At 34.1% G+C, this 12,549-nt stretch overlaps 1 protein-coding gene across 1 annotated transcript in view; it reads left to right on the top strand.

The window, feature by feature from the left end:
* The window catches only part of HECW2 (HECT, C2 and WW domain containing E3 ubiquitin protein ligase 2), a 248,404-nt gene that overhangs the window by 174,309 nt on the left and 61,546 nt on the right, over positions 1–12,549 (top strand). The window contains exon 16 of the mRNA XM_052663718.1: positions 1,473–1,569. Coding sequence (XP_052519678.1) covers positions 1,473–1,569 — 97 coding nt within the window. The remainder of the gene's footprint in view (positions 1–1,472; positions 1,570–12,549) is intronic.

Below are 12,549 nucleotides of genomic sequence, written 5' to 3'. Positions count from 1 at the left end.
ATGTAAAAATATAGTGATAAGATTTCAACTATAAAAGTATGTTTATTATTTATATGTAGTGAAAAGTGCAGTTAGGACACGTTGAGTTTGATAATGAGATTCCATTTTAGCAGATAGTATTTTTTAAAATTTCACTCACATTTAAGTAAAATAAGCATGATGTAGTTAAAATTTGAAGTGGCAGATGACTAGAGAATTATGTTTCTTTTGACTGATATTTTTAAGTAAGGCATGTTTCTTGATCATATTTATGAATACAAGAGTAGTAACTGAACTAGAATCTCTGGTGTTTGAGGATTCAGATACTCAGTTCTGTGATTTAAATGTATCTATATTTCGGGTTAGAAATGTAATGAAGATGAATTATCTTAAGTAAGTAAGTTAGTCTTGATAAAAGAATATTAGCAGAGCCTTTAATAAATTTTAATTACATTTAAAATTTCCATAGACATTAGCCAACCTTAACTAAGATATAGATTTTTCTTTTAAAATATTATGTACATAATTGATGATGCTGGTTGCATTGTAGCTGTTGGTGTAGTTGATTTGGTAAAGAGCTACCCTGTGACTTAGTGGCATTTATTTCCACCTAGAATTTGGGAATGGCTTGCCTCTGCGTTTTAGTAGTTGCTGTTGGCAACTCTTGTATTTTAGCAACTCTGGCTCTGCCTCTTTACCCCCGTAGGTGGCTGACATTTAATCAGAAGATGGTTTTCCGTTTCTAGCAGTTGCTTATGAGGTTGATTTTAGTAAGAAGTAGCAATAAGTCTCAGTGTCTAGAATCAGTATTAGTATCAGTATCTAGAATCTTGCTGATGATCTCATCTTGCAATTTGATAATAAATATGGCTCATCAAATGAGTTTAATGAGTGTGTAAATCAATCATACCTAACATCTAAGTCCAATACTCATACAGCAGGACAGACACAAGTTGGAATTTAGTTATCTATAGTGGTTCTAAAGGCTTCCCTGGTAGCTCAGATGGTAAAGAATCCGCCTGCAATGCAGGAGGCCCTGGTTTGATTCCTGGGTTGGGATGATCTCCTGGAGAAGGGATAGGCTACCCACTCCAGTATTCTTGGGCTTCCCTGGTGGCTCAGACAGTAAAAAAATCTGCCTGCAATGCGGGAGACCTGGATTCGATCCCTAGGTTAGGAAGATCCCCTGGAGGAGGGCATGGGAACCCACTCCAGTATTCTTGTCTGGAGAATCCCCATGGACAGAGTAGCCTGGTGGGCTACAGTCCATGGGATCTCAAAGAGTCAGACACAACTGAGCAACCAAGCATGGCACAGCACAGGGGCTCTGCACTATGACTCTGAATACAGGAAATATTAATCAGGAAAACAAAAGAAGTCTGGATTGATGTGAGTAAAACTAACAGCAGATTTGAAAGTATTGTTACATACTATATATAGATATATTTATATTTGTTTATATAAATATATATTTATATATATATATTTTCCAGCTTACAATGACAAGATTGTTGCATTTCTGCGCCAGCCCAACATCTTTGAAATTCTGCAGGAACGTCAACCTGATCTTACCAGGAATCACTCACTCAGGTAACCAAAATATTGGTATTTAATTCAAGTTGCATAAGCCCCAACCATTAAATCTTCAGTAACACTGATAATCGTCTTGGAAATTCACTTTTGCTTTCTGGCATTCTGAACAAAGGCATCTTGTGCACAAATACTTTGTCACCAATATCAGATCAGTGCAGTCCTGGCTTTTCGCTGTTAAGTATGAGAATTGAATGAATTTGACTAAAGAACCTAGAACCATCTTTAAAGAATATGAAAAAAAAAAACCACAAAATTTCACAGCCAAGAATGCATCCTAGATGTGTAGATTATAATGAATATAATAAACACTAACTATTTGGATGTAACATGAATAAGCAAAAGTAGCATAATGTTTTTTGAATTGAGACATAAAATCTTAGACTTGGTACTGACATTTTTCCATAATAAAAACACAGTGGAGCTCAAAGAAGAAATCTGATCTTCTCCAGAGTCCAGCATTCCCCTGTATGACCCCTCTCTTCTAAACAACTCTTCAGTGTATCATGCTTCAAACCCAATTTTACTTTCCTGAATACATGCTGTTCCTTTTCCCTGGCAAGCTCTTCTGAGTGTGGCAAGATCTTTCCTTTTAAATTCAGTGTAAGAGGCCCCTCCTTGAAGCCTTTCGGCTCCATGGTAGACTCTCACTCTCGTAATATAGTCTAGTCTTTCTCAACTTTGGTGTGCTTAGCATCAGAGAGGTGGAGATGGAAAGAATTGGGAGTTTCTGCTGAAATCCTACATAACTCAAAGCCCATTTAATCTCCATGCCACTTTTAATGGCAAAAATATGTTTGCCCAGTGGGGCCATCCTGGTCCATGACAGCAGTTCTCAAATACTGTTCCACTAAGCTGTGTCGAACTGTTTTTGTCAGTATTACTGGGGAGTTTTATAAAGTCCAAAATGCCAGGTCTTGCTTCCCCCAACTTATCTCTCTTCTCTGAATTTATGCCCTCTATCCTCCCATGCCCTGACCAGAAATTTAGTTCAGGAAGTCTAGGTAAAGTTCAAGCATTTAATTTCCTAAAACTTCTCCACATGATTTCAATGGCACATCCAGGTATAATAGCCTCTGGTCTAGACACTGATTTGATCGCTAATTATTTAATGTATCAAGCTGTCCTTCCTACTATTTTGGTTATGTGACTTTTGTGCTTTGATTTTCAAGTCCTTATGCTTTATTTTCCAATTAGATTATAAGCTATTTGCAAATAGGGATCTTATCCAATTCATTATTTCTCCTTCCTTACTGCTAAAATATCTAGTAACATTTTGCAAATATAGTGAATGTATGTAGATGTTGATATGGAGATAAATTACCAAATATCCTTCTTATGATGTTCTTAGTCTCTCATATCTTAAAAGTCATCATTAAAACTTTCTAAAGTTTCTAAAGGCTAAAACTTCACATAATTTCAAATATGATACTACTAATGTTGCTTAGATAGAAATCCTGGTTTCACATAGTTAACTAACATCTAACTAAGGTATCAGTATTTTCCCCAACTTGACAAGCATGCTGTTCTCGGTCAGGAAAAATTTTAAAAATTATACAAGCTGTCATTTTGTATATTTTATATTATAGCATCTACTCAGCAACCCATAGGCCTCTAGAGAGTCTTCTATAAAAATAACTTTGCAGAAATGAGCCCCTCAGTTCTATAATGAGAGATCTTAGAGGTTCTGGGCTGCAAAGCAAAGCAAACAAACATACAAACAAAATCCCTCCTCTTTTGCAAATCAGAAAATAGGGAGAACTCTGTTTTCTCTCTTTACCATCTTCAGCTCCAACCTGCTCCTCCCCTTGCAATCAATATTCATTCCTCTGAAAGAACCCTGTCCCAGCAAAAAAGAACAAGAAAAAGGAAACTCACAAAATTTTCCACTTTTGCTCTGCAACTCCGCATTATTATTAATTTAACATATCTTAAGATCTCTATTGTCAGAGAAATAAGATGATATAATCTACCTGAACAAGGCAATACACATTACCATTAACTTGACTGAACCTTAACAGGTCCTAACAGGAAAAACCTACAGGCCCCACTGGAAGATTCCAGTTTTGTTTTATTCCTTCTGCTTTTTAGAGTCTTTAAAGTCTCTAATCTCCTAAAAATTGCTGAAGGTTTTTATTTTTTACTGACACCTGGGGTCCTCAGTTAAGGACAATCTCATGTGATAATCTATTGCTAAGATATTATTTGATAGATTTTAAAATATTTCCATCTTATTTCAAAACATTAATAAATTTCCATTTATACTTTCTATAACTGTTTATAGAATTTGACCATAGAAAGCTTGAGCAGTCATGACAAGTAGGAAGAAGCAGGAACTTCAATCAATGGAATAATGTTGCTCTTACATAGAGTGTGTGTCACTATGGCTTTTAGCCTGAAAATCTGTTGATAGTTCAGCACTTTGCTTATCGTAACTACATGATGGGGAAGTTTGTACATCTGAAGGAACACTCTGTTTCAAATCGTTAAAAACTGCATTGTAAGGAACATTCCCACAAATGAAGGCGGGGAAGCTGGGGTTCTTTAATCTCATATTTCAGTCATATATTTGATAAGAGATTTATGCATGGAATGGAACTGCTGAGTCATGGCTCAAAAGTAGCAAAGGTAACTGTGAGCCTGTCCTGAGCTATGTGTACATTGTTCCTCATCGGTGGCACAGATAAAAATATTCCTTCTTATTTTCTCCATAATATAATGAGTAAATAAGTGTCAGTCTTTGGGAAATTCAAATAGGTACACCTCTGTGCTTTGTGTTTTTTTCATTTTTCTCATATGATTCCTTGCCCTCCAGAAGACAGCAAGCAATTTGTTTAGTTTGTATCCATACACAGCTTTCTCTTCCTTGAGACGTACCTTGAGTACCTTTTCCTGTAGAATGGTTATGGGTTTTCATCATTGGGATATAGCTTTTGCTTTCAATTGCTATTTTTAAAATTCTGCTTCCTCTAACTTCATCTGTCAAGCAAATGTACATGCTACCAAGTTGTTTTCTCTCTCTTTTTTAATCTCAGAAGAGATCTATTTGCTCAGAAAACTCAACATCCAAAAGTTGTAGTTCCATCAAATGGATTGTGTCTCATTGGATTACTACATTGGTTCTTAGTGAAAGAGAGTAATCCTACTAAGAAGCTCTATAACTTTAAAATAAAGACTGATACAAAATGTTCTAAGATATTATCCAAAGACAATCTGTTAATTAAAAACACAACCTTTTAAGAATATTTTATAGATGAATGGAATGCATACAAAGTCAATAAAATTTTGGTGTTGGTACTTGTACAATATTGTATTATGAACAAGGAACCAAGTACTGTAAAACTGACTTAAGAGTTGAGAATTCCCTTTTGTGTAATAGTTGAATTTAACCAGTAGATCTACTCCCTACTAACCCAGCTTTCCTCAAACATTGATGATAATTATTTCTAACTATAGGTCAATTCCCTCCATGAGTATGTTCTTTGAAAAATTTCCTTCCCGTGAGAATAATCTATGATGCTTTTTTTCTGTTCTAAATAAATTGGGCCAATTCCTATTTATGTCACTAGTAAATCAATAAATTGGAAGTCAAGAAATTCTGAGCTACAAAAGGCAAATGAATGTGTCCCAGGGTTCACCAGAATAGAAGCAAATGCAGACTCTGACCTTCTGTTTCTTCCCATAACCCTATTTTAAGAGCCCTGGAATTTCATTATTGCTCAAATTATATGGTTAATTTTGTTTTCATTTTTAAAAACAGTGCATGCCATTGTGAAATTATCAAATAATACAGAATTTTGTGAAAAAAAAAGTTAAAATTTCCGAAAGCTACCTTTCTTAAAACAAACCCCAGTGTTCAAAATTTCTAATCTATTTTTTGTTCAGTTTTCTAACAGATGAGTTTTTCTGCATTTAATATTGGCTAGAATATTAATCTCACTTAACATCTGATCTACTTGTTCAAAATAGCATAGATTTCCCCTTGCCAATCCTTATGCATTTCCTGTTACGACCTGCCTAGCTCTCTCATCATTTGCTCCTCATTTGTTTACTGTTCTTTCAGATGTCTGGAACCAACGTGACAAACTTCTGAACTTTGTTGTACCAAGTTATATGTAACAGGAAATCTCCATTGAAACTTTTTTTCTTATGAAAAAATTACATAGGCTTAACTATTGGATTTTTTAAAAATACTTAAGATAATTCACTGACAACCACATAATGTTATTGGAGAGTCCTGTTTCCCAACTGGGAGATCAGCATTAATAATGACAGTTAGAAAGTAGTAAAATATAGATCTTAAGAGTTCAGGGTCAAAAAGACCTGGTTTGAATTCTGGCTCTGTGGTTTACTCACCAGACTTTGAATGAGGCATTTAGCTCCTCCAAGTCATAGTTTCCTCATCTGGATGGGGATAGGAGTTTCTAACTTGCAGTGTCCTTTTGAAGATTAAATGAGATAGTATATTTACTGTGCTGATACTATGTAAGCAATAGAAAGGATATAGTTAATTTAAGTAATATTATATTAGTAGCCCGTCCTTCACTTCTTGATTATATCACAAGGACTCAGTTCAAAGTAATTTCCCCTAAATTTACTGGTTTTCTAAACCACTCTTCTTAAGATGGATCATATGTATAAGTGCCATCGTATAATTCTGTGGGCGTAGTTAAAATACAGGAATGGTCTCTTGCCTTCCATCACTAATTTCTATGTTGGACAGCTTTCTAGTGCTGCGCTTACTCTATGTTCTTTAGGAAACTTGTTCTAAAATTTTTTACATGTAAGCAATGAAACCAGTCTTGACTGCTCCACATCTGCACAGAGGAATGAGTCTTCTGGTTCAAGATTCAGTACAAATTACTGAGGGCCAAACATCATGGCAGAATCATTGACATAACATTTTAGAAGTCATCCAAAGGTGAATTATACTCATTTTCTCAGGCAGTAATCTTCTTGTAGATCTAATGAGAGGGTTGAAATATAGTTACCTAGGATAGTAAGGAACACAGATCCTTAGTCCTAGATCTCTATTCCACAGCTTCTGCAGAAGAAATAATTGCTACTTATGTTTTATGCAAATGGATGTTCCAATTTGTAGTAGTGTATAGATTTTTGACATGTACATCAAAATGTACATAGTTGTCTAGTTTTCACACTTTCCCTATGTGGAATTTCGTAACTATTAATTTTTAAAAAACTAGACAGTCAATCACTTAAGGTTAAGAAAGGCCCCAAAGAAAAATTCTCATAGCCAAGATTAGTTTAGATTCTCTTAAAAGTATTATACCCAGGTATTTGTTAAATTTTTCCATAAACAAAGTTCTTAAATATGTTCATCTACTGGATATTTCTCCAAAGCATTATATTTTCTGGCTAACAAAGGATTCAGTTAGGGTTTTCAAACCATTTTCTTGCATGAAGAATAACCATGTTTTAGGTATGACTGTTCTATTGTTGATTTTTGCTATATTCTGTTGCACATATCAAAAAAGAGTTCAGCAGAATGGCATCCTTCTTCAGTAGCTCATCAGATGTCGTCTCTGTGTGGACCAAAGTACAGTATCAGGAAGGATTCTATCCTCAATGCTTTCCCGAAACCCAAGAGAATAATAAACCATTTCTTTAATCATAGAAAACAATGTATTACTATTTCTGATATTAAACATGGATTTTAATGAAATCTGATTTTTATATCTACATTTAATTGCAAAATTATTAGTGAATCTTACAAAGCAAATAAAATATACATAGCCTCTATGTTAATAATGTATTTTTTATCTTTCTCAATGAATTTGAATAGTTATGGAAACTATCTTCAGAAAAATTAATTTGGTTAAAATTAAAATGCCCTTATTTCAAGCACATTGTCCTACATACAAATGGATACTATTAATACATCCCATTGAATAAGTTATTACTGTCTGTACCTTGAAGGTACATTTTATAGTGAACATTCTTGCAGACCCATCAGAGTGCCATTATACCAAAAATCAGGTATCATATGTTTCTGAATTTTATATTTACAATAAAAATGGTATAATATTACCATCTGTGCTTAAAATGTTTAAAAACATCTTATATTTTCCTACCATATGTTTTCTTACACTTATATTCCAAATCAAGTATAAGCTACATGAAATCAAGTTGTATTTTACTCATTTTATAAGTTCTTACTTCTCATAGTACCTCATATCTTATATTGTATAAAGTGGGTTTAAGAAATATTTGATAAATTAATCAATTTCATAGCAGTATATTTGGGACTTAATGATAGCCCCTAAAATTATTCACCTCAAAGGGGTAAGTAACTACATTTCCAGTGTTCAAGATCACATATATAAAGATACAGAATCCCTCTTTTTAATAAATCAATTTATATATCTTTGTATATTCCAATAATTACTTTACATCCCAGGAAATGGTAGTGTAACAATTACTTATTTTAAAAACTTGGCTAAAATTCTCTAGCATGTAGCATTATTTTAAGTATTAAGATGAAATTTTGAATAATGTTATTAACCTTTAAAATTACATTGGGATTTTGATGGACATTTTAAAAAAGTTTAAGTTACTTTGCATATGATTAAGATATTTACAGTTTTCCATTTTTTCTTCTACAGGTATAATTTTTCATGCATTCAACCTTTGCATTTCCTACAATGCATTTTTCTTATTTATTTATTTATATAGGCACTGAATGTTTTGTGTCTAGGTTTTCCAAAAGTATTTTATGTTTTTGTTTCTGTTATGAGTGGACTTTTTTTATAGTTTTCTAAATAATGACTGCCAAATCTAGAAAACTTCTAGTACGATTTTCTGGAAATTGGTGTCTCAAGTTATTTTTTTTTCGTTTACCTTGACATTTTATATCACTGTCTAAAAAATACTGCTGTATCCTTGTCTACTCCTTTACATACTGTTTAACAGACTTATCCATTCTAATGTTAATGGGTTATATTGTAACCCATTTGTTTTTTCTTTCATATATATATTTTAAAATAAAATATATGCCTATATAACATAGTTTCAATTCCTGAATATCTTTTCAGTTAAAACTCTTGTATCAAATACATAATAAATTATTATAATTAATAAGAAAATATAAACCTCTAGCTATACATTTTAGCATAACCTAGATATTCTTCAGAATAATGATGGATTTAGGGTACAAGCTGTTAAGAATGTCTGACTAAGGTGTCTTATAGCCACATGTTTTTTGCATGTAATAACTAAATTCCTTTTGTTAGTGTTAAAATAGTTTTGCTTTACTTTGCTTTACTGAGAATAATGTTTACCATTGTCTGTTAAATTATGAGGATTTTAAACCCTTCATGTGTATTATCTCTTTGGTCCTCACAGCATTAATTTCAGTATTACAGAGAGGCCAGAGTCTTATCTAGTGCATATCATAGACGTACTCAATAGGTATCTGTGGAATTAACCAAGATAAATACAAAGATTAAAACAACTTGCCAACAATAGAGGCAGAAAAAGGAATATATGACCAGACATCTAATTTGGCTCTATTTTCAATAGATCATTCTGTCTGTTGAAACAGGAATAAATAATTATGAGACCTATCTGATAATATACTCAATATTTTGAAATTTTTGCATGCTACTATATAATAGTTCTATGCTAAGCCTTTTATTTGCATTTGTTCATTGAGTCCTTTCCACCAACCTATGAGGCAAATACTGTAACTATGCTTATTTCAAGATGAGAAAACAGGCGGAGAGAGTTAAGTAACTCTCTGAATTCTTAGCATAGAGCTGATTTATATCCACTTACAACAAATATTGCTTCTAAATATATGACTAATTGATTTCACCTCTGTATGTCCATAAGCATTGTGAGATAATAATAGATCCATATTTTCAAACCTTACCTATGTAATGGGAAGTAGAAAGAAAAGTTGACCTTTCTACTCCTTGGTTCTTACCTCAAGCCAGACCATGCCCTGTGACTGTAATCAGAAATATGAATCATTAGTACTGATTTTCCTTTCTTGGCATTACTCCATCAGAAAAGTCATGAGGATTTCTCTAAAATTGCCTTGAGGCAATTTTTCACAACATATATATTTTTGAAGGTTTACTAAACTGTATACAGAAACCTTCTGTTTACAGAAGAAGAAGGTGTCAGAGGATGAGATGGCTGGATGGCATCACCGATGCAATGGACATGAACTTGAGCAAACTTCAGGAAATAGTGAGGGACAGAGAGGCCTGGCATGCTGCAATCCATGGGGTTGCAAAGAATCAGACACAACTGGGCGACTAAACAACAGCAACAACATCATACAGGAAACATGTGTGCAGAGTCTGAAATCCAGAGTGTTGTGGTTTAGAGGCATTGGTGCTTCTGATTGTTTTTGATCACGTGCCCTACTTTAACTACACCAAAATGTTGGTTGGTTTCAGTGAGGCTATTTTCTGTGGGAATTCCAGTCTTGAGACTATGTTCCTTGTCCTCAAATGATCTTCTGCTTGAGTTGATCTTCTGGGGTGATTCTACGCATTGGGAGGAAGTGGTTACCAAGGTCTGAATTCGACAGGCATCTGAGAGGCAGTAATAGCCAGCAACTTTTTCCTGAGATGTCACTATATATATAGTCTAGTATCTGTATGAGTCTCTTAGTTATATAACAGTTGTGTTTTCTTATGAAGAAGTTGTCATTACCTGTTTTGTATTTCCTGCAGTGGGTTCTGTTTTAGTAAATAGTGTTAGCTTTCTGGTTCTCTTTTCTCCACCACAACAAAAAGTGGTATAAAGATAAGTTTATTCCAAATACTGAATAGACTCAGGGAAATTTGTTTGGAGCCAAATGTATTTTGGTATTAACGGATCATTTGCCTGGTTTGATTTTGCTAAGCCTGTCTTATGTGCACAGCATAGTGCTGGGTACTGGAAGGCACAGAGATAAAGGAGGAAGGGCTTTTACCCTCCAGAATCGACTCAGAAGGAACTGAAGTTATAACTGAGTGGCTGTGTGAGAAGTGCAGTGCTGGAGGAAGTGCTGGAGTGTGTTGTAAAGGGTACAGTGAGCAACATGCCCATGAGGAAATGGTCCAATGATAAAATGTTCTTTGAATATAATCTTGCATGCTCAGTCACTCAGTCGTGTCTGACTCTTTGCAACCCCGTAGACTGTAGCCCACCAGGCTCCTCTGTCCATGGGATTTTTCCAGGCAAGGATACTGGAGTGGGTTGCCATTTCCTCCTCCAGGGGATCTTCCCAACCCAGGGATTGAACCTGTGTCTCCTGTATTGCAGGCAGATTCTTTACCACCGAGCCACCAGGGAAGCCAATATAATCTTCATTCTCATTATAAACTGCTAAGATTGAATAGAATTTCTTCATTAAGGTGAAGGCAATAAAGAAAGAAATTAGAGGATTACCACAGATTTATTCTAACTCTGTAAATTTATAAAATAAATGAGTAAATATATTAATGTAACTTTCTAAAGTCCTTCTAATCAGAGTCATGTGAATCTTCAACAATATTTCTCAAACTTGTTATGATTATTTCAGACACTGGGTGGACTCATGGAAATTTTTTAGGATCCAATCTGTTATTTTCCATCCTAAAAGGAAAACAAACATTTCAGATCTACAATAGTGATTTTTAACCATGTGTATTTAGTGAAACGTAAAATGTGTACAAATATAAAACATGCATAAACTCCATATCCTTACAGCTTTATAAGCTATAAAACCAAAAGAAATGTAAGTTAAGTAAAAACAAAAAATATAACATTTGAGTTAATGATATTGCGAGAAGATTTTGTTTTGCAGAAGCCAAATCACCAATGTTGAGACCAGTGTCAGTGGAAAGATATATTTGTGCTTTTTGTTTCACTTGTGTTTGACTTAATTCTTTTGATTTTTGTGTCTAACGGTCTATCACATGCATCTGTGGCATTATCTTGGTCATAATTTTTATTGCTTAACAAATAGCTTGCTTTTATCTATGTGATGAGCCAATTCACTTGTGTACCCCCAAGTATAATACTGAAGAAAATATATCATTAAACATATCCTGTGATGATTCTACTGCCATTTTTCTACTTATAAACTATTTATAAACTTTTGTTCTTAGAAAAAATCATAACATATGCTTTATTTAGCATTTTTAAGTCCATTTATTTTGTTTTCTCTTTAGCCTATGGCAATTTACATATACGTTACCTTGCCTTATTTCATCATTATCATTTAATCTGCAATTTAATACTACCAAAGAAAAGTTTTGTCTTTTTAAATGGTGAAAGAATTGCGTGTTAGTAGCAGACAGGTACAGCTATCATATTTAACATCAAGCCCTGCTCATCAACACTCTAAAAGTTCACCTCTGATCACTTGGCAACAGGTGTCTTGTTAATGCAAACATGGGAGTTGAAGTCACTTTGTAATGTTTAGTCATAAATGTCATCCAGCTTGTCCAAAATATGCTTACCTCATATTAGCAGTTTTAATCATCAAAGTGGAAACACAGCATTTAAAAATTCTCCTAGTATTCAGGATTATGTCTGTAGATTTCTAGTAGGCAATGATGCCAGTTTAAGAAATGCTGGACTAAAGAATATTGGACAAATACCTGATAATCAAGGAATAGTTCCTGTTTTTCCCCCCATCAGAAAAGACTGGTGATATTTCTGAAGCTAACTACCCACTTTTTTCTCTTCCTCAGCCTTGATCTTCTTTCTTGACAGTAAACCAATGCCTTCTTTGTTTTTACATGAAAAAAACTCTATGAAGGAGTTAATAGAAGAGAATGCCTAAACAGGGCTCAGTTAAATGAATGGAATAACTTAAATATATTCATGTCATGCTGGCATTGCCCATGGATTCTCTCTCTTCCACTGCACCATGAACTCTTTGAGAAAGGGGCAGTGTCTTACATCCTATTTGATTCCCAGTATATGATACCATGCCTAGCACATAGTAGGTACTCAGAAATTGTTTGCTGAATGAAT

Source organism: Budorcas taxicolor, chromosome 2 (genome assembly GCF_023091745.1).
Source record: "Budorcas taxicolor isolate Tak-1 chromosome 2, Takin1.1, whole genome shotgun sequence".
NCBI classification, from domain to species: domain Eukaryota; kingdom Metazoa; phylum Chordata; class Mammalia; order Artiodactyla; family Bovidae; genus Budorcas; species Budorcas taxicolor.
The sequence above is the reverse complement of the archived record's forward strand: the minus strand, read 5'-3'. Positions and strand labels throughout refer to the sequence as shown.